We start from the raw sequence: 23,376 nt of genomic DNA on the forward strand, positions 1-23,376 counted from the left end.
TTTCCATGAAAAAGATGCCTTTTGTTCTCAAAATACAGGGTGCTCTGAATTAAGTAGAGTGGGTTTACAAAGTTCATTCAACTGGAGTCATCTCTCTCTCCCAGCCAGCCCAGCTACTGGTCATTGCCCAGCTGATTGGAGCCAGAGATCTCCCCTCTGCCAGATTCAACACGAGGGGAGAATGAAGAATGCAGTCTCTTATTTACAAGCTGTGAGGCCTGCAAAAACTTTGCAGAGTCTATCTCTCCATTTGGTGATAACTGATCTCCAGGGGCTCAGAAGGGGAAGCTGTTTGGGTTAGCAAGTGTAGGTGTTTGTCCCGATTTCCTGCTCTCACAATGCTTTCACTTATTCCAGCAGATGCAGCCTGATGATTCACTGGAGACCAATGGTCATTTGTGCTGCTCCCTGGAGATAACTCAGAGCTGGTGTTTGGGGATGTACGCAATCTTTGAAAAACCAGACTGGCCCAAGTCTCAGTAGCTTGTTAATTCCTAAACTGATGAATGAAGCAATGCTCAGAGTAGTAAGAAGTTGCCAGGCTCTGCCAAAGGCCAAGCTTTTGCTCACAGTGGTTGGTTCTCAAGTTTCACTCAGTGATCTCTCAGCCTAGCCCAGAGCCAAGACCATCGAGCAAGGACTCTGGAAACCCAGGTTCCATACTGATACACAGGACTTAACCTCTCAAGACTCAGTTTCCTCAGCAGGACCTCAGCAAGGTCCCTTCTATCTCTAAAGGTATACGAATCCATGATTTAAGTGAACAAGTGCACTTATGTATTTCCTTAATCAGACAACACCAAGAGCAGGGGTTTCCCACCAACATCCAATACACCGGCCGTGCAAGTAGAAACTGCATATAGCCCCAGAAAATGCAAGAGAATCAACTGAAAAAAAGATATCAAAATTCAGAATGATTCTGGGAAACAAGCTTAATATACTCAGCATACCTAACAACCAATGAGAAGAGTTATACTAACATCAAAAAGTGTAAAACACCTAGGAATAAACTTCCCTGGAAACATGCACAAGCTCTACATGAAAAAAAGTTTAAAATGTTAATGAGGGACACAGAAAAATATTTAAACAAATGAAAACACACACTTCATCTTGGACAGGAAAACTTAACAAAATAAAGATATTAATTCTCCCTAAGTTAATTTAAATTTTTAATATTATCCTAATAAAAATACCAATGGGACATTTTTTTAACTGAACAATGGTTCTAAATTTTGTATGGAAAAATAAATAAACAAAAATAGTGATCAAACTCTTATTTTTAAAAAGATTAATAAGAAGGCGCTAGCCCTCTCAATGCATTGCAAAGTATGATAGTCAAAGCAATTTGATATCAAAGCTTGAATAAACAGATTATTGATACAGAAGAGAAAAATCCAGAAATAAACCCAAATATATATAAAAATTTATATTAAATATATATCCACATAAGAATTTATACAAGAATACATAGACATATGAGAATCTACATTTTTTTAATTCCCATTTTGAATTAGTGGGAGGTAAATAGATTATTCAGGAAATGACGCTGGGACCATCAGGTTGCCATTTGGAAAAACATAAGGTTGAATATAGGTACACTCTACATATTACAAACAAACAAAAATTCCAGGTGAAAACAAAATGTAAACCTTGAAAGCAAAACCACAGAAGTCCTAGAAGAAAACATGGGATTTTTAAAAATAATCTTAACAGTGGAGAAGGTTTTTCCCAAATATTATACAAAATTCCAAAATCATAAAAGAAAAGATCGATAAACTGAATTACCTTTAAAAAAAGAAAAGATCATCATGATTTTTTAAAAACATAAACAAAGTCAAATGAAAAACCAGGAATAAATATCTTTAAAGTATATTTCAGACAAAGGGCTAATTTCCTTCATGCAAAGAACTTCTCAAATCAATGAGATAAATAACCCAATAGAAAACGGAAGTAAAAATATGAACAGAAATGGGCAAAGAGTTCACATAAAAGGAACTACACATGGCTCTTATCATAAGAAAAGATGTTCGATCTCAGTCACAATAAGATAAATGCAAAACAACTCTCAGAGATACAGAATTGACAAAAACCAGAATGTTGGATAACAGGCTCATTTGACTAAGGAAAAAAAGGCACTCGAAATTGCCTGTGAGAGTGCAAATAGGAAAATCCTCTAAGAGCAATTTGACAATTTCTATCAAAATTTAAAAAGTAGAGATACCCCTTGACTCAATAATGCCACTTCTAGAAACTCATCTTATAGGTATATTTGTATATGAGTGAAATGACACAGATATGGGATAATAATTGCAGCATTGCTTGAATAGCAAAAGATTGGAAACAAATGTTCTTCAGTAGGGCGCTGATTAAATAATGAACTACTCAGATATACTAAGTGAAAAAAGCAAAATGCAAAGCAACGTGTACTGTACACTACCACATGTGTTTAAAAAATATTGAATATTACTTACATATGCTTGTATATGCATGGATAGTCAATGCATATAATCAATACAAAAACTAAGAAGTTTTATCTGGGACAGGAACTGAGTAGCTAGGAAACAGGCATGAGAAGGGCAATTGTTTTTCACTGTACTCGCATTTATAACTTTTAAATTTTGTGCTATTCGAGAAATTTCAATTAACGCAAAGGCCCACAAACTGCAGATTCTTCAGCCTTACACAGGATCTGCAGGATCAAATTCTCTGGGGAAGGAGCCAGGGGCTGCAATTCTAACAAGCACTGTGTGTGATTCTCATGCAGAGAAGTTTGAGAAGCCTCAACAGAGAGCATCATTGGTAATGCAACTGGTAATGCAACTTATCAAAATAATAATAGCAACAGTGATGTAAGCAGTAATGAACACGTATTTAAAAAGATAAAGCCTAAGACACCACTGCCAAAATCTTGCACAAGTTTTCCTGAAAATAAATGCTCTGGCACAGCCTAGCATAGAAAGAGTTTACACCACGACGAAGTATTCCTTGTTCTCGCTGGTGTTTGGCTTCAACCACTGTTGATCATTTCACTAGCTTTTTATACTTTGCAAAATGCTTTACCCTAATCCTTTGAAATAGGTAAGAGCACAACAAGCCTTACTTGAAGTTACAGGAAAAAGAGATAAGTGAAATGTTCAAAAACAGCTCACCTCCAAATTCACTACTTTCCAGCTAACAACTATGAACCCAGCTTCCGTGTTCTAAAGAAACTTACGTCTAGAAGAAACGTATACATTTACTAGGTTCCTTCAATCTAGGCATGGCTTGTGTTACAAATCACAGTTGTGTATTTCTGAGATGCTAGGGGAGAGAGAAAGGGCATAGCCCCAAGTCTCAGACAGCTCTGGCCTCCCCTCTGTGTTCTTCAATTTATTCCCCTGTAAATCAAGGTGAAAAAACAATATGGTGGAGTGATTAAGAGCATGTGCTCTGGAGCTAGAATGCCTGGGCTCAAATCCCAGCTCTGCAACTGTGTAACCCTGAGCAAGTTACTTAATTTCTCTGTGCCTCCACAGACACATCTGTAAAATGGGGATGGTACCACCTCACTCACTTGGTATGGGGATTAGATAAATCAATACATGTGCAGCACTTTGTATAGAAACTGGCACATAGTAAGTGCTAGATAAATATTTGCTATTATTATTTCAGACCAGTCTTGGCGTACTAAAGGAAAAGAATTCACAAAAATAACGGTAAACCCAGGGAAGGGGTGGAGAGACAGGGAGGAAAACTCTGTAATGGCTAAAGAGAAGACACAGAAGGCAAACAACAATGAAAAGTTGGTTGTTTCCAAGAAATAAAAAACCAACTACAAGATATTGAAGCAATGGGCCAAGCAAAGCAAAGCTGTTTTTTCCTAGTTCTGTGGACTGCTCGGCAGCCAGACGTTTCCATTTTCCTGTCTGGGTCTGTATCGCTGTATAAGTTTTATGTCAGGAGCCCCAAACCAAGCAGGTTTGGCGTTGGGGGTGGCAGCACCTCTTACCAAGCCCCTGTGCTCATAAGTATGACCAGGACTGTCACCCTCACTGTCCCCTAAGGCAACAAACAGAAGGGCTTTGCCTCCACAGAAAAACCCGAGGTGGTGAAGGGACTGGAAGCGCTCAAAGGGAATCCCAAACCCACCAGCTTCCTTGGTCATGGACTCAGGGAGCCCAGAGCAGACCACAGACCCACCATCACTTCGTTGCATACAATCTGCACTTGGGACTCTGGGCAGCAAATGCAGGTGGAAGGGACCCCTGAGACCACACTGCCTGATTTCTCCATTTTACGGTTGCTGTGGGGACTGAGGTGCAGAAAGAGGAAATGACCTGCCCCAAAGTTCAGTGATACCTAGATAATTATCTTACCACAGGGACCACTGATAACTGAAATAGAAGCCCTTCTACTAATTATGCATTATTTCATCTTTAATTGCCATATTTTAGCCATTCTTAAAATGTTCATTCTTTAAAAACAAGAAAAGGTCCATCCACTACGTAAAATAAGTATCTCGTGAAAACAGTGACTTCAACTGTGGAACCATCTCTTCCCTGTAACAGCTGCTGAGCAGGAAAGACGGTGAAGTAGCAGCTGTCCCCCTAGTTCTCCAGGGCAGGTTTGGGAGATGCTATACAGTGCTTGGAAGTGTTGTCCACTCTGACCTGAATCTCAGAGCTGCACCTCCATCAACCTAGTTTTCATTTCGAAGCTGTTTGGAACTACCAACCATAATTTATTTAGCCGAAGTTCCTATGAACTTACTTAGGCTCTTAGCCTAATATCTTAACCAACCGAAAACACCACATGATTCCTTTCCTCTGCAGGTCCTCACAGCCGTCACTCTGTCCCTGACACACCCTTCCTCAGAGGCCACCACAGAGAGGTCTGCTCAGAACCAACCCCAGCTAAAGAGTCAGCCACACAGAATCCATCCTGGGGTCTCAACTGGACAGAGCTGCAGGTACCAAATTTTTGCCCATGGACTGTGTTTTGAAAGATCTGGCCTAGCAAATTTATTTATTTATTTTTAACGTCTTTATTGGAGTATAATTGCTTTACAATGGTGTGTTAGTTTCTGCTTTATAACAAAGTGAATCAGTTATACATATACATATGTTCCCATATCTCTTCCCTCCTGCGTCTCCCTCCCTCCCACCCTCCCTATCCCACCCCTCTAGGTGGTCACAAACCACCTAGCTGATCTCCCTGTGCTATGCGGCTGCTTCCCACTAGCTATCTATTTTACGTTTGGTAGTGTATATATGTCCATGCCACTCTCTCACTTTGTCACAGCTTACCCTTCCCCCTCCCCATATCCTCAAGTCCATGCTCTAGTAGGTCTGTGTCTTTATTCCCATCTTACCCTTAGGTTCTTCATGACCTTTTTTTTTTTTCCTTAGATTCCATATATATGTGTTAGCATATGGTATTTGTTTTACTCTTTCTGATTTACTTCACTCCGTATGACAGACTCTAGGTCCATCCACCTCACTACAAATAACTCAATTTCATTTCTTTTTAGCAAATTTATTAATATTTGTTTCTCCTTTTAGATAATCAAACATATCTGACGGCCCATCAGAGCTTCCAAACAACAGAAGGTAACTCGTTTTGTCACCAAACTGACCTGCTATTTCAACCCAGAAACAAAACGCATTTTAATGAGCCTGAGCTGCCTTATTCCGAATAAATGTTTGATTCCCTGCTCTGCCCTCCCGCCCTCTCTCCACACACCTTCTCAGAGTCATGGGGATCCGAAGACCCCGTGGACAATGCCGGTATATACACTGAAGCCACCACACTGCCTCGAACTGAAAGCAGCCTGGAACCTGGCAGAGCCAAAGACTTGCTGTATTGCCCTCCCAGCAGCAAAATTTATCTACAATCTGAAATTACATCAAATTTCCAAGGACTGGCGAAAACATTTCCCATGAGCAAGAAGTTAATTTATTTGCAGGGGAAAAGGAATGGTTCCTCTGCTTTCCTGACCCTCCCACAGGCACCGGGAAACACCACGAAGTGACCCTGAGGAGAGACCCCAGACAGAGCCCTCACTTATGCAAGATGACCTAAAATCAACCAGGGCTGACAGAGGACATAAATTCTGCAACACACAGTAATGGGTCTGAGGAGTCTTGAAGCCAAGATCCAGACTGGACCTCTATTTAAATGTACTCCCTAGGGCTTGCCTGGTGGCGCAGTGGTTGAGAGTCCGCCTGCCGATGCAGGGAACGCGGGTTCATGCCCCGGTCCGGGAAGATCCCACGTGCCGCAGAGCGGCTGGGCCCGTGAGCCATGGCCGCTGGGCCTGCGCGTCCGAAGCCTGTGCTCCGCAACGGGAGAGGCCACAACAGTGAGACGCCCACGTACCGCAAAAAAAAAAAAAAAAAAAAAATGTACTCCCTAGTGAGAAATAACTTGTTTTTTTGTATGTTATACTTTGGGGGAGGAGTGCTGAAATTGTGTATTTGGAAAAAATTATCCAACTTATGCCTTATACAATTACAGGTAAACACGTTATTGAAAAGGCCCAGGTTAGTGGAGTTCATTGTGTTAGGACAGGCCACAAGAAGCCCTCTCCCCCTCTTTCTGCCCCTTGTAATTTATTTCACCAATTCCTTCCACTTTGTGTTCAAAAAAAAAAAAAGGAGAGGCACTTTAGAACCTAATGGCATCTTAGGATTAGAAGAAGCACTGTTTGCGACCATCCCCAGAAAAAAAAAAAAAAGATCCTTTGGAAGACCCAATAAGAAAAATTCATTTTCCAATCCAAACATATTAACTCTAACATCTCCCAACCCACCAGAAAGCACTCAAAGTAATGAGAACCGTAAGAAGAGGAAGGGGGGGAAAAGAATGAGTCAGTCGGGGTAATTTCCTTCTGCTGTTGACCATCCCTGTTCTGTATAACAATCTGCCAAACTCAGACTAATATCTCTGAAGCAACCATCTCTACCACCACCTGGGCTGGTGGGGATCCCTCATTTCATTCTCCCCAGCTTTGTTCAAAAGTGCAGGTAAGCCAAGGGACATCAGACTCTCACAGGCCATAAACTTCAGATACTCCACATGGAGTAAGACATCCAAACACCATGTGCTAAGAGTTCACGCCACCCTCCTTCAAAGTCAAGTTAACACTTAGTGCTATGTGCCAGGCACCATGCTAGGCACTTCACGTGGATTACCTCACTTAATCTCCTGAGTTATGTGCCTTATTTTACAGATGAGGAAAATGAGAGCTGGGTAACTTGCCCAAGGTCACAGAGAGCACAGACTTGAAACCTCGTGGTCTGACTCCAGACCCTGCTTTCTTAACCACTGTCCCAGCCCACCACAGGGTGTCAGGGTACAAGCGAGCTTCACCGACTTCCCCAGACACACACGCACACACACACACATCCCAGGCCTGAGTCTGGCTTCCAGCACCACCCCACCACAAAGGCAGACGTCCCTTCTCCTGATTCAGACTGGACGCCATAGACCGCTGTAATCAGTACATGCAAAATGAGCCACAGTTAGGGAGCCAAAATGAAATGCCATCATTTTGTGTTGTGAAACAGCCTCCCCGATTTCCTGAAATCCATGCAGCAACATAGAAAAAACAAAGGGGCTGTTCAAATCATTTTATATCTTCGGCTGAATGTAAAGACTTTAACTTCAGATGAGCTTTGAGATATCACAGCACTTTGTAAAAGGGAGGAACTACAAAGGAAATCATTCTGTTTCTGGGCCACAGAGTATTTTTCATTCAGAGGAAAAGAAACTCTGGCCTTTTTAAATGTTTTTAAGGATTGATCCTAAACAGAATGCTTATAATCACAGAAATGTCTTATAATACTGGGTCCTTTTCACTTAGAAAGTTGTCCCCAATGCAAGTTGAAAGTTGATAACTTGACTCCATGTGCCAACTTCAAATGAACCAAGGTATAAAACAGCTCCAAAAGGACAATTCATTGAAAAGAAGGCCGTAAGGCAATTTGCAAACATCACATGCACTTGCTTTATATGAATAGCTATAGCCACATACAGTATCAAAATGAAACTATAAGGGAAGGAATTCACTGTACAGAAGACAAAACAATACCCTTTTTATTTTTAAAACTCTGGTGAAATAGGTTTCCATATGACATCCCATTTTTTAAAAAATTAACGTAAACCAACCTGCCTGTGGGTTAGTCACGCTACAGAGACCTCATCATAGTGTGTACAGATGCCTAGAGTATTTACAAATGTTATCTGTTAGGTAGTAAAGTTTTGTTGCCATTTTTCCAGCACATATTCCACAGTAAAATAAAGGGGAGATATTGGTGTTCTTGTACAAAAATTCTTAACAAATGGATAAGGCAATTTACCTGAGAGAAGATTTGTTCTTGAAATATTTCTCTTTTCACAATTGGAAATATAGAAATGGGATGTAGTTGTAAAAGAAGCATAAGAATGTCTAAGTTTACATTTTTTCTTTTAAATTATTTAAGTACCATTAAGTTAAAATGTTTACATTCATTATAAAAAATGTTGTTAAATCTTATGCAAGTGATTTAACACTGATTGCTGCAACGCAAATTGCACTTTTAAAAAAATTATTGTGTACATGGAAGAAAAATATCTTTTGTTTGCTACCCTGTTTACAAATTCAGACTGACTTCAGGTCAGTCACACAATATGAACTTTGAGAAACGTCAGTCACAGTGTATGTTACAGGTACGATGCAGTCCTGCAAACCGAGTGATATTTTTGACAGGAGACCTCAAGAACCGACTCAGCCTCCAGAGGCGTGTACCAAACGAATGGTCTTCTCCACGAACGCATGTGAAATCTGGGGGCGGAAAAGGTATGAAGAAATTCTGGAATAACCAAAACCGATCAGAAGACGCACAGGAATTGGGGCAATACACATAAAACTTTTGTTTAAAAATCTCTCTCAATATTCCTTAGCAGGCAAGGCCCCGGTTCCTAGTCCAGGTTTCTGGAAGTGGCACCCTGGACATCAAATCCCCTGGCCGACCCCGGAAGTGGCCGTGGCTGGGGAGGCTGTGGGCTGCTCTGGCCCTTCTCCCGAGCCGGTCCATCTTCTCCCTGGGTCTTCAAGACAGGGCCAGGGTGCTAAAGGCTGAGCGAGCCTCACGGGAGATACATCTCTTTCAAATAAAGGCACGGAAATCCTGTGTCAGAGGAAGATGTCCAGTCGGCATCCTCAGCCCAGTCCGGACTGCTTGCCAAGAAGATCACGAAGGCGGTCCCATGGGCCCCGGCTGTGTCCTCCTCCTGTTACCCGTGGCCGCTCAGGCCAGGGCCAGGGCACACCAGGAATCCTGTCTCACCGACGACGTGACTTCGGCCGGCGAGGCCAGGCTGACGCCGATGTACAGCCCATCTTGACCTGAGTACTTGAGCTCGCTGTTCTCGGGATTAGCGCTCTCCCCTGCTCCAGACATCACTGAGGCGCCTGCCTGATGGAAGAGGGGGACGGAGAGGAGAGAGAGAAGGGGAGAGACAGTTACCAATAAATTGTCAGGCAGCTGGTCCCTGCTAGGTAAACATTCGGGGGCAAGTGAGACGGTAGCACAGCTGGCAGAGCTGCTCCCTGGGCGGTACGGTGCCATTGACCTAACTCGGCGATTTCTGCTCTTAGAAACAGCATCCTATTCACGCCATTAACTCGTGGCAGGAACCACCAGGCAAGATGCGCAGCTGGACGCAGGCAGGAAAGGGGAACTGGAGGTGGCCTATTTGTAAAGAGTGCCAAACACTCGGCTCTCCGACAGTGAAACAAACCACACCACGTAGGTCAACAGGCCTTAAGGATGCCCACACAATCTAATCACTGCAAAAGAGAAAAGGCAGAGCACGGCGCGTACACACACACACACACATACACACACAGCGGAACCACGAGGCTTAGCAGTTCTATCAAAGTCTGAGAAGGAAAGATACACAGTTCAGCAAGACCTGATAAATGAAATTTTTGAGCCCTGACTTCATGGAAAATTAACCCATGCATACACAGGCTTTAATTCTTCCCTAAAGCACAGGCCATGTTTGAAGCAGACCATGTGATAAAGAAAATGCTAACATCCTATATCTGTCATGATCGTGGCAATCATTTCTTGAAGCAAAAGGTCACCTTTCTCTTGTTTCATTCCTTCCTTCCTTCCATCCAAATAAGAAAAGCCAAATAGCAAACATGATATAATTTAGTAAAATCAAACCAAAATAACTAAAATCATGTTTAGACTATGGTTTGAGAAAACAGTTGCATTTGACTTTTTTTTCTTTTAAATCCAGCCATAAGCACATACTTGTGAATCATGCTTTCTTTCCTTCTCAAAGCTCTGAAGCCCATTATTTCTTCTGAGCTTTCAGGGTTCCATTCCATAAACTACTGGACACTTGTTTTTTAACACAGGTAGAACATCTTGTACTTTTCAAAGCATTCCTTTTCTACATTCACAATCCCATTAAATCCTAAAACATCCATCTGTCTGGCCAAGTTGACGGTACATCCACTTCAGAGAAATACAGGGCACCAGACACTGAGCGAACTGAACGGAAGGGCCCCAGCCCCTCCGTGGCTCCACTCAGGAGCCTAGTAGCCAGCGTGGTCCTGCCCTCTCCCAGAAAAGATCTGGTTTTCTCTCTGACCCTCACAATAGCTGTATGGGACTGAGAGGTAGGATTTTGGGAAGTGTGACCATGGAACTTCCTGTCCACCCATCCCAATTCCCTCCCAGCTGGACAGACCAAGTGTGGCCCCCCCACAGGTAACGAATCCTTCCCTTTCCTAGCAAAAATGAATGTTTGTGCAAATCCAGCAACAGTGCCTACCCCTGCCCCCAAACTTCTTTTTAAATAATACAAACTTAAAGATGTAAACCAAGGGCTTTGGGTGCCTAAAAAAGCAAATTTCACAAACTCACTGAGATGTCTAAAATTTAAAATAGATTCTTGTGAAATAGATGAAATAATCCTGTCAAACAAACTAAAGCTATGGATTTAGTTACACGTACAAATACAGTGATTACGTTTAGCTCAGAACCTCGGCTATAAGCAAACTCAACATAGATCCAGATTTAACCCCCAAAGAAATACACAAAAGGATGCTATTCAATTACAAAAAGAGTCTTCATTTTAGAAAAGAGCTATTATACAACTAGTAGAAAGAGTGAGCTCCCTTATAAATGACTAATGTCATACCCAGCTTGGTATTATCTACCTATTCCCCAAAAAGGCACATTTGCATTTATCTGACTAAATCTGACTTCACCACAGCAAGTGCTATTTTCTGAAATGGAGGGGGTACCTGGACTGATCCAGGAAGGAGCCCACCTCAAATGGCCAGAAATGCTGAGACAGCAGAGGGGGTCTGCCGTCACCACAAGTCGCAACAAGAAACATGAGCAGGGCACCTCGGCCCCGGGGCCGAGTCATTCCCAGGTTGTGTGGGGAACTAGGACACGCACGCACTCGAAAGTAAGACCACTCAACAGTTATCATGAGTTTATGAGTGTCTGAGACAGGGAGGTAGAACAAGAGGTCAGAGAAGGAATTGCAGAGGGGAAAGGATGCCCGGGGACAGCCACAGGCAGCCTGCACGGTAGGACCAGCATGGACTTTCAAATTCTACCCTGGTTCAGCCACCCACCTCCTGAGCTTCCTCCTTGGGAAACTGGCCCTACCTCAAGCATGTTTGTGATGATTAAGTGCGCTAATGTGTGCAGGCACGTCAGAACGCCTTGCCATGTTAAGTATTCCATGAAGGGAAGCTATTGCTGTGGGTGAAAAAAGGGTGCTCAAAATTGGAAGCATGCAGGATGTGGAGAGGTCTGTTCACAAGACAAGACAGCTGAAAGGGAAGGATATTAAGCAATGAGTCAGAAAAGATTCTGTGGGAGAGAGAAACTAGAGAGTCTAGAACTTTCTGTGCCTCAGTTTCCTCACCTAGAAAATGGAAATAAAGAGGCACATATGTCAGAAGGTTGCTGCAAAAGAATTAAATTAGTGTATGTAAAGCCCTCGTGAAAGTGTCTGACAATAGTCAAGACTACACACGTATGTGCTATTGACGCTATGAGAATTTTGTTATTGTAGTGAAGGAGCGTGGACCTCACTCAATCTCCCCAAGGTCAGCCTTCACCAGGCAAGGTGCCGCCATCACGGAGTGGGAGCAGCCCTACGAACTCAGCCAGAGCTAAGTGAAAACCACCACAGCCATGACCTTATTCTAATCATCACTGACAGCTCTGCGCAGAGAGAAAGCAAGGTGCTCCCGCGGCCCTTCAAAAGGCTCATCGGCCCTTTTTCAAATAAGCCGCATTAAAGAGACCTTAATACCCTGAACATTAGTCTTACACCTGAACAACAGTCCCGAAAGCTACTGTTGAAATACCTATTTACTGTCTTCTTTGTTCAGACAAAAACGTTAAGCTATATGGCAGGCAAACCCCAAATTACGTGAGTGACGAGCTCCTGAAAAAAATATCAGCTCACTGGAAATCAAAAGCAACATCTGAGTTTTTCAGAAAAAAATACAACAAGTACTTGTGCCCAAGGTTTGAGAACCTTATTTTTAAATGGGGATATACTATTTAAACACGGAATGCTGCGACGCACAGCGTTTTTTTCTATGTCAGTCATACCTCAGTAAAAAATAACTTGAAATTTCATGTCACAATACATAATGAGACCATCATGATGAGATCAGATGGGATGGATAACGCCAGCCCCCTCATCCCTGGCTGGCGGGGTTATACCCTGGCGCACACCTTAGAAGGTAGTTAGCAAAGCCATCAAGAACTTTATACCCTACTTAGCTCTGTAATTTCACTTCTGGAAATGGATTACAAGGAAAAAATTCAAAGGGACGGAAAGGCTCCCCACAGGAAGACATCCATTGCAGGGTTACTTATAATAGTGGAAACCATGGAAACAATCTAATGTCTCATAATATAAGGATGGTTTGGGAACGAAGGGATATCTGCTTAATGAACTATTATGCAAGTATTAAAAATAATAAGATCATGTAACAAAATGGAAAAAATCCTGTAATGCAACGTTAAGTGAAAAACAGCAGGATAGAAATTCTAGGTCATAATTACAACTTACCCATGTGCATGCAAATGTATTTCAAGAGAACCCAGTGTGGGGTGGGAGACTGGGGACCACCTGGGAGGGCCCAACCAGCTAGCCATGTATACCTTCCTTCTGAATATTTTAATTGAGTGGCTTACTGCCGTCTAACTCTGGGGGAGAGGAACAGAAACATGAGGCACCAGTACTTGAGGGACAGCCTGGACAGTCATAAAGCAGCATGAAAAACAGGGGAATCAGAGTGGAGGGAGGATCAGATGGGCCCCCATGCACCCCTGAGGTCACCTCTGAGCCACCTGGCATAGGCTGGAACCCAGCCAGCCATGCACGTGTGCAACACAGTTCCAGGTACGTGAAAACCCCAAACACAGTACACAGATGGGTGCAACAGTATAACCTGAGGTCTTGAAATGGGCATTCTAACAGCAGAAGAAGACTAGAATTAGCACAACTCTCCTTAAGAAACCTGGCTTGTCACACTGTCATCTTAAGTGCCTTCCCTTCACTGGGGATATTCACGAGCTACCTCTCAAGAATCAGTTCAATCTGGGGGGAAAAAAATCAGAGATAACTTATTAGGACCCTGGACCCAGTACACACACACACACACACACCCCAATATAAATGCCAATTGGTTAAGGTTTTCCCACGTCTACTTAAATCCCTGAAAGGATCAGATCGCAGACATCTTAACACGGCCAGAGCAGGCACGTCACTAACCCCAAACCAGCCTAATCCCCCGAAAGTTCCTGAACAACAGTAGAGGAGAGTGCGCCGGACGCCACAGCCGAGCCATCCTTCCTTCTTTGGGAGGCAGCTCCGCCGGGCGAGGTCCTGGCTCTTTCTCTGATCAAAGTGCAAGACGAGGGTGGAGCAGAAATCTGTTCTGTGTTATCACTCCCAGCTTATCGGCCTCCACCCTCCCACTGACGACTGAAAATCGGGGCACTTCCTGTTGAAAGAATGTGTTATCAGCCCCGACCCAGGCCGGGCTTAGCACTGCAAGCAGGCCCGGTCAGGTGGGGGACCCACAGCCACTGGCCGGACGCCCCCCTCCTAAAGGAATAAATGACTTCAGGGACAAGTCGCGGCTGCAGACCTGGACGTGGAAAATCTCCACTGGCCCGTGAGGCAGCACAGTGATCTTTGGATCACCCAGATGGTTTTGCTGTGAAAATAAGCCTTCGCTCATTTTCGGACACGTATCTAGATGTCAAGGGTTTCTGACTTGCTGAGCTCCTCTAGCCGATGCCCAGCAGTGTCTGGCTCACAGTGGGCTCACCAGCCATGAGCCTTGTCACGTCCCATTACAGGCAGGCCCAGAGACAGCCTCCCACAATACCCATGAAGCAGCTCTGGAAAGTGACACGTCACAGCAAAGGGAACCCTTAAAGGACACAGCCTTTCCAGAAGAATTACAGAGGTTCTCTGGCTTGTGAATTATAAACAGGAATTTCATTTTTGAGGAAGAAAACCAAAAAGGAGTCCGCTGGGGTGTGCTCTGTCTGCCTGCCATGCTATAATCTCTCCTAACGCTGCCTCACAATCTGGAGAAACAAACCTGGCACGCCCGGCAGGCTGGGGGGTGCGCGATCTTTCCCAGAGCACAGGATTTTGAAGATGATCACACTGCCTCCTCAGTTTGGACGCGGGCTGTCAGCTTCCACGGCCTCTGGTCTGTCCTTCCTACACATCTAAGCAAGTTGTGGTTACAGCTTTTCCTTGTGTGAGGGGAAGCCAGCCACCCCTCACTGCCAAAGCTTTCTTCTCTGCTTTCGTCACCTCTAGGTTAGACTCTGTGGTGTTTGATGGCATCCTTCCTCAAAAGAAAAATTAAAAACTCTAAGTTCCTAACAAAGGAGAAACACTTTCAGATAAACCTTAACTTCCACTCTAAAAACCAAGGTCATTTCAGTTTGGATGGAGGGAACAGGACCAGACACAAAAGTAACCCAATAGTTGAGGAGGTAACGCTAGGAAGATACACAAACACACACGGTTTCTGTCTCCACCAGGACACGTGAAAACCATCAATCACAACAAAACCCTCTAAGTCTCCCACAAGGGCTCAAGAAAGCTCAAGAAGGGAGAGTCACGGTCACCTCAGTCGATGACCCAACTCAGTGTTTAGCAGAATCGTTTATTTTTTTGTAATTTAGCAAACAAATTCCTTACTGAGGAGAGCTCACTGGCTGTCCCCTTGACCCCTCGTGCCCCTTCTGGGCCTGAGCTGGCAGGGTTATATCCATAGCCAGGATGCTTCTCTTTTCAAGGAGGGAAAGAATTATTCTACACACACTCTACTCTGGACAAAGGAGCAAACTGTTTTATGCATCTGTACATACACACAGCAAGCATGTTGTGATAAAGAAAGGCATGGCCCCGAGTTTATAAGTAGTCTGGGATTATCAGCGAAACACTGATGTACAAATAGAAATTGCAAGAAGAAGGGTTTGTCCCGCAACTTGAAGTCACTGGCCTACTAAAGAAAAAGTTTATCTTTGGAAATGAATCAACATGGACGGCTTTATTCTAGTCAAATTCAGTGGTGAAAGATCCAGAGGTAAGATTTAAAACCTGATGGATTAGGATCTTATTAAAGACGGGCTTTTTAGGAGCTCAGATGAGCATCTTGCTCTGGCCATATCTACTAGACAAAGCAGACCACGGTCCAACACCAAGCAGCATTTACAAGAAGGTATTATGAAAGTGCTAAGAATCGTAACGAGTGAAAAACTGTTGCTATCAGGGAGATAAAAGTATTTAAACATGGTTCCTTTGTGAACACAATAGCTTTACATCTCTAAATTCGCCCCATTAAGAAAGGGAATGACATTTATGTCTAATTTCTTGGGATGGAAAAAATTCCATGCAAATAAAGCACATCGCTATTAACTTCCAAGGTCATATTTAAATAGTGCTATTCTTCTTGAGCTTCAAAGTGGTCTTCAGGCATCTCCCACTTACGCTACACTACACTCCTAAGGACCAGATGGTAGGAATTACTCTTCCCCTTTAGGAGAAGGAGGAAAACCTTGGCACTTTGCTATAGTCACACACAGAGCTGGAGCTAGCGCTTGGTTGCTTGACTGCTTCCTTCCAGCTGCTAATCCGTGAACCCCCAGGATAAACTTCAGACCATATTCAGGTTTCATCACGAATCAAGCGACTAAACATAAGGAGAGCTTTAAATTAAAAGTATTTCGCGTTTAATAGGATAAAAATATGATTCTGGAGCGTGTGCACCAGCTCTGGTGAAACCACGCCACGCTAACAACTACCAAAAGGGGCAGTACACCAAGTAAATTATCATTTAAATATCATCAGAGGGCTTCCCTGGTGGCACAGTGGTTGAGAGTCCGCCTGCCGATGCAGGGGACACGGGTTCATGCCCCGGTCCGGGAAGATCCCACATGCCGTGGACAGGCTGGGCCCGTGAGCCATGGCCGCTGAGCCTGCGCGTCCGGAGCCTGTGCTCCGCGCAACGGGAGAGGCCACAACAGTGAGAGGCCCGCATACCGCAAAAAAATAAAAATAAATAAATAAATAAATAAATATCATCGGATAATGACTTGGAATTGTTCACTCAAAAGACTCCAACATGACATTGAAATCAATACCTGTTGTTTGTTCAAAGCTTTCTTAAAATCTGAGGTCAATAAAACAATTTCTTTTTGCTCTGGCTCACCAACTCTTCTGAGTACTGGCCCTGATATGACAGGTAGCTGAACCACGAATGATCACATATGTCAACACCTATCTTTGGAGGTACTTTTTTTAATTATTCAAGTTTCAGAGAAAATTAACAAATAGGTCTAAACACAGAGTTAACAGATTGTATTTAATTCATATCCATTAGATCTTCATATTGCTAGTAACTCTTTTGGCAGACACCCATGAAATGCATAATAAATTACTTTTTGTTCCAGTAAAGGAATTCATTTTCTTCGAAGATTCATTTAGCAATAACATCTCAGAGTATCCTAAGCCAGCTTTCTTAAATTTGGCCGTGTTTTCCGTAACATTATTTCATGTTTTGTGACAATTTTTGTATATTCTTATACAGGCAGGGGGGGAAAAAAAACTACAAGGCATCTGTAATCCGCAAAGAAAAGTTGTGCTCTGAGATGAAGCCTTCTAACTTGAGGCCATACGAAAAGGCAGCCCACACTTATTCTTTACCTAGTATTCTGGCTTTCAGATTGTGATATTGAGTCAGTTATTAAACAAACCACAGTCCTGTGATAAATTGGGTGGACATATATGTTATAAACTATTTAAAGAGCAATACAGTTTTACTGTTTCCTAATATACATACAGGGACATTGTCATATTAATGTAGTAAGTGTATTTCTAATCACCATGACACGCGCACGCGCACACGCACACAAGAAAAAAAAAAAAAAGAGGGAAGTCTAGAAAAGGCCTTCAGATCAAAGTGAAAGTATGCAAACTCCACATGCTTTCACATTCCCTGCCAGGGTGACGTGTGACTTTCACGGCGAAGGCCAATGTGGTCAGACAGGAACGTGAGTGAATTATTAGAAGGGTCTGTGAAAGAAGAAAAGAAAGGGAGCCTGGCACGTAAGGAGCGTGAAGATAAAATGCCAACAAAATATTTATGTTCATGGCTAGCAGCAAGTGGCGAGTGGGATATTAATAACTGTGATGACTGCCAACTCCCTGGGAGAGGTGGGAGACATCGGCTCCAGCCCCGGCTGCAACGCGGGCTTGTCTTATGACCTTACGGAGTCACTCCGGATCCCGGTTTATAAATGAGGCAATAATAATACCTAAGTGCAACTCTCTCGCCGACCCTCGTGGGAGATTAATGCCTTTTTAACTCTTTTTATTCATTTAGAAAAAAGTATCTTGGACTATAAACTCTGGGGGGGAAATGGACACTTGCCTCTTAAGAAATGCTTTTTTAATGATTTTGTAAAAATTAAATTGAAGGCAATTTGGACATTCTAGAAGTTCCAACTCACTTGCCACTCACTGTGTATGGGCTTAAATCACACCATCAGAAGGCTTTTAATACCGCGATCTTAAAGTATTTCATATTTTAAGGGAGACTTTTTACCATCACATGCACGTCAACAACAGTAAATTTTACTACTTATTATTTTTCCTATTACCCAACTAACAAAGTCTTAGAATTATAGTACATTTTATTGATAAGTATAATCACAAGAAAATGTATACAATGTGCCTTGTGCATTTGGTCATGAGAAAATCACTTCTCTAGTGCTATTTTCCTAGCTGTACTTGATGCTGAAGTTATAACCAAAATTAGCCAGCTTTCTTTAAGAACATGTTACTTCTTCTCTCTAAAGGTTTCAGCCTATCGCATATTAATCCAGTGTGCCACGGGAGTAAGAACACTGACTCTGCCTCGGCCAGACCTGCATCCGAACCCAAGCCCTGCCTCTTAACCTGATACATAACCTTGGGGCTATTACCGGGTCTCACTCCCCCACATGGAAAATGTAAATAAAAACACTTCATTTGTACAGTGATAATTGGGAATAAAAGAGAAAGGGTACATAAAACATCTGGCACTTAAAAGGTACTTGACAGAAGCTAGTTTCCTGCCTTCCTACATCCACAATCTCATGAGGAAGTACAAGAGAGGAAACTCCCCCAAAGCAACCGTACGGTAATTAATCCACTAAGGCCTGGCTCTCAAGTACCCTAAAGGCAAGCGTGGAACATTCAAGGTAAGAGTTAAGCAGGGGGACTTCCCTGGTAGCGCAGTGGTTAGGAATCCGCCTGCCAATGCAGGGGACACAGGTTTGAGCCCTGGTCCGGGAAGATCTCTCACATGCCGCGGAGCAACTGGGCCCCGTGCGCCACAACTACTGATCCTGCGCTCTAGAGCCCGTGAGCCACAACTTCTGAGCCCACGTGCCCCAACTACTGAAGCCCATGCACCTAGAGCCCGTGCTCCACGAGAGAAGCCCGCGCACCGCAACGAAGAGTAGCCCCCACTCGCCGCAACTAGAGAAAACCCGCATTCAGCAACGAAGACCCAATACAGCCAAAAATAAATAAATAAGTAAATAAATAAATGTATTTAAAAAAAAAAAAAGAGTTAAGCAAGAACTTTGGTCCCCACTCCAGCAGCCTCTTGAATCTTCTCTTCTTCACACTCAAGTTACCCTGTGTGAAAGCAACTCATACTGTATGCAGGTCCTTCATGAACGTTCCTTTCAAGTATTTAACTACTACAGAAATAGTTAATAACAATAGAAGCTATTATTTTGTGACCAATCGTAGTGCCAAGTAAATCCAAAGTGATTCAGCTACTCAAAGAAAAAGACAGTGGAATATAAACTTGCTAATAAAGAAATAAGCTACGTGACTCAAGCAATGTTTTCCAATTTTCATCACAGTATGCAAATATTAACATATAAAATAAAATCTATAAAAAGAATATAAAATATTAACCTGCCAAGTACCTAACCTTTCTTCAGAAGGCCTTATAAAGACATCCAGATATCCCAACAAATGTCAGTCCCTAAATCACTGCCCCTCAGCTACGGAGCACTTAAGCACTTAACTCTTTCAAACCACTTCTAGCGTGAGATTTAGCACCATGCAGCTCAGAGGTATTACTTCTGACAAGGTCATCGAATAAAGCTATTACCTAGGACTGACTGCAGTAGGGAAATGGGTCCCGCTAGGCACAGTGCATCCCAGAAGGATAAATGAGGCAGGAATGAAGATACCTATTCAACATAGAGAAACTGACCAAACATGGGCAAGGCCCATCCAAAGGCAGAGAACCAGCCAGAGAGGAATCTGAGATGTGGTCCTTGTCTGAGCATAAGGATGCCTGCCTCTCTCTCTGTGGAAGCTGTCACCAACAACAAACCACAAAGTGAGGAAATGAATTACACTTAGACACACCATCCTTAACACATCTCCATTTGGAAGGGTCACCTGGCAGCTACCCTGAAACCACCTTGCCCCAAGTAGTCCCTCAGGTCAGGACACGTCACCAGCTCCAAGGAGGTAGTTTTCCTTATTAACTGTGAAAGGAAAAGCTGCTTGTAAAATGTACGAACAGGCATGCTAACATTTGCTTACATCAATTATCAAAATGCGCCCAGTTAAGGATGTTTTAATTGTTGGAGTATAACAACACATTTTTGGACAGAAACACCACAGTGGGTGTTAGAGAAAGTCCATCATTTAGAAATGAACAGAGTGTGGACCCTACTTAAGGCTGACTTAAAATTGACTTGAAACAGTTTTAAATATCTGCCTTCTACCTAATTTATCCACCTCAGCTCCTGCCTTTGGCTTTTTCTAACCTACACTCCAGCCACACTGAATTCCTAAAACTATGTCCCTGAAGCATCATAGTTACCATGTTCTTCTTCCTGGAAACCTCTGTCCCGATGTTTCCCCCACAAAAATCCTACACAACTAATTCAAATTTCCTCTCCTCTGAGAAGCCATTTCCAACCCTGCGGTCAGAATTCACAGCTCCCTACGTTCGACTCCCAACTTTGTTGCTCATTTAAAACACTTTCAAATCTGACCAGCAGGAAGATCTGTCTATACACACGTGTCCCCACCACGACCACCACATTACCAACGATCTGATATCCAGGACCTTGTTTTGCTACACTGAAAACAGGGCAGCCCGTAGCACAATGCTTCTTAAATGGAACAATGTCCGTAAGGCAAGGGCTAGTCAGATAGAGTTCATCTCCATTTATTTCCACATTATATGTTTAATGATGACTTCAACATTATATTTGCAGTTTTAATATAAACTTAAGTAGGCTTTAATTTTTGTTAAATAATTATTATCTACAGAACTACTTGTAGGCAGACAAAATATATTCAGTGATTTTTTTATCCTCAGCCATTGTCCTATTACTCACTTTATCAAATTAATCCTTCCTGTCCCAAAGAAAATTAAGAGATAACTTTATAAATTGGGGGATGAGTTATAAAGTTTTTGTATATTATAGTTACATACATATATACAATATACATATGCATTTTATATATGTGTGTATATATGTAACGTATCCTCCAGTTTTACAAATTTTTAGTTACAAGTCCTAAGAGGGATAGAATATATAGAGACTACTTATTAAATCTTATTTGGGAATTGCTGAAATAGAATGTTACCATATTTGCCTCCTACTAACAACAAACGTAAAACGTAACTCAGTCAATAAATGGAATTCAATGAAAAATTTAAATATTCTTACAATCCACAGAGACTCTAAATGCCAAAGAAAATCTGATGTCTGTTTAGGTCACTAAATAAACATTTTTCAGCAAATCTAGAAGATTTAGATAAAGAAGATTTCAGACTGAATGAAAAAAAAAACATTTGGAGGAAATTTATCTGTAAGTTCAAAACTCACAAAATTAATCAACTGCATCAAAAATTAAGTTCAACACATTTCTTAACAAACACAAAGAATTCCATACAAGAAACTGATTACAATTCTGATAGGACTTCCCTGGTGGGTCCAGTGGTTAGGACTCTGCACTCTGAACGCAGGGGATCACGGGTTCGACCCCTGGTCGGGGAAGATCCCACATGCCACATGGCAAGGCCCCCGAAAAATAAATAATTAAAAAAAAATTTTAAATACAGAGAAAATAAGGAAAAGAAAAATGAAAAATAATAAGGTCTAATGAATAGTAAATATCATATAAATGAAAGCAAATAAATCATTTATTGCAATAATTTAAAAAAAGAACCCCAAAGGAACAAGACAGGGGCTATTTTAATACCAGGCTGCCCGGCAGCAGCAACAGGTCTTCCCGTTCTCATACAGGAGACAAACTGCCCTCCCTTCACCTCCAAAACTTACACACCACACCTGCACAGCCTGCAACAGAGAAACTGAGTCATAAGGGAGCAGGTCAGCAGCCTGATGACTATCAGAAGAAACGAGACAGAGGTCTAGTTAAAACACAAAGGATCAACATGTACATAAAGCTAAGACATGCCACAAAGTCAACAAAAGGAGGCTTCAGAGCAGTGCAAAAATGATTTTCGTGTGCTCCAGAATACTCAGCTCCAGCCAGGCTTGCTCAGGGGCCAGGTCACGATAGTACCACCACTGAATACGCCCACATGCAGGGACATCAGAACTTAAAAGAAGTCCTCCTGGAATGCCTCCTGGTGATCTCCTGCAGCTGACTTCTCAGAGGGGAATTAAAACAGCAAGTCTGATACGGTCTCTGCAACGGTCTCTGTGCTTTAAATCACAGTCATTAAGGAAAGGTGGAGGAGCGGGTATGTTGCCACTTGTATCTCTAAGTAGAGCGTGTGGCCCCTTTCCTTGTTCCACTGGGAGTATGCCTACGATTGTCCTTTGTTTTCTAGCTTGGCTGTCCCTATCAAATGAGGACAACCCTGCAGGACTGATTTCCACCCCGTCAGTCACAGGGGCAGCTGGAGATCCACGGGGCAGACGCATCATCACTGGAGGTTTTAAACGCCAAGCCGAAGAAGGACCCAACCTTGCTGTGTGGATATAATAACATCCCCCTCACCTACAGCGCTCACAAAATCCTATAAAGCAGTCATTCACAACGCCAGCTGCCCTCCAACGTGATAAACTGGGACCAAAATGGGAAAATGTCGCTTCTTTGTCAACACAGACGCCTTTCACAAATGCTTCTGCCAGTTGCTCACAGATAACGGCTCCAGCAGGCTCTTCACGGCACCGCCGCTGCCACGCTAGCCAGGCGCACGAAGAACCAGCCGGCCCAGGAGGGTCTGAAAAGTGTCCAGGGACCAACGGACACACACTGGCACTCCTGGGGAAACCACTGAGTCTGCTACAATTATCCTTGGAGGGGACAGTTTCCCAAGGCAGCCAGTCTACTGGCTTTTGCCGGGTAGTCAACACCCACATCAGGAAGGCACCAATGCTGGGAGACTCCGTGATGGGCTGGCCATCCGGAGAAAACCCACGAGCCCAGTGCCAGCCCAGGCCAGGAAGGGCGGGTCCCTGGAGGGAGGAGGGGATGATGGGCAATCCTCCCCCCCAACGCCCCCCACCCTCCCCTCCCCCGCCAAGCCCTGACCTCACCCCACCAGCTTCGGGAAAAGCTGTCAGGAAGCACTTCTGAGGCCACCTGGGCTCAGAGAACTGCCCACCCCCGGGTCTGCAACTCGCACCGCTGGTTCCCACAGAGGCTGCCCGGGCTCCGGGAGTGATGGGGAGGGTGCAGCAAAAGACCTTGTAAGGAACTGCTCTCCAACTCCCCCAATCTCTAAAGTACTTTTTAAAATATTTTTTTTAATACTAAAAT

At 43.2% G+C, this 23,376-nt stretch overlaps 1 protein-coding gene across 1 annotated transcript in view; it reads right to left on the reverse strand.

Moving 5' to 3' along the window:
- Positions 1 to 7,855: 7,855 nt before the first annotated feature.
- Positions 7,856 to 23,376, reverse strand: part of GATA6 (GATA binding protein 6) — a 31,432-nt gene continuing 15,911 nt past the window's right edge. Inside the window, exon 8 of the mRNA XM_082853230.1 lies at positions 7,856 to 9,437. Coding sequence (XP_082709356.1) covers positions 9,270 to 9,437 — 168 coding nt within the window. The 3' untranslated portion in view covers positions 7,856 to 9,269. The remainder of the gene's footprint in view (positions 9,438 to 23,376) is intronic.

The sequence above is a fragment of the Leucopleurus acutus genome, assembly GCF_964270905.1.
Source record: "Leucopleurus acutus genome assembly, chromosome: 13".
NCBI classification, from domain to species: Eukaryota; Metazoa; Chordata; class Mammalia; order Artiodactyla; family Delphinidae; genus Leucopleurus; species Leucopleurus acutus.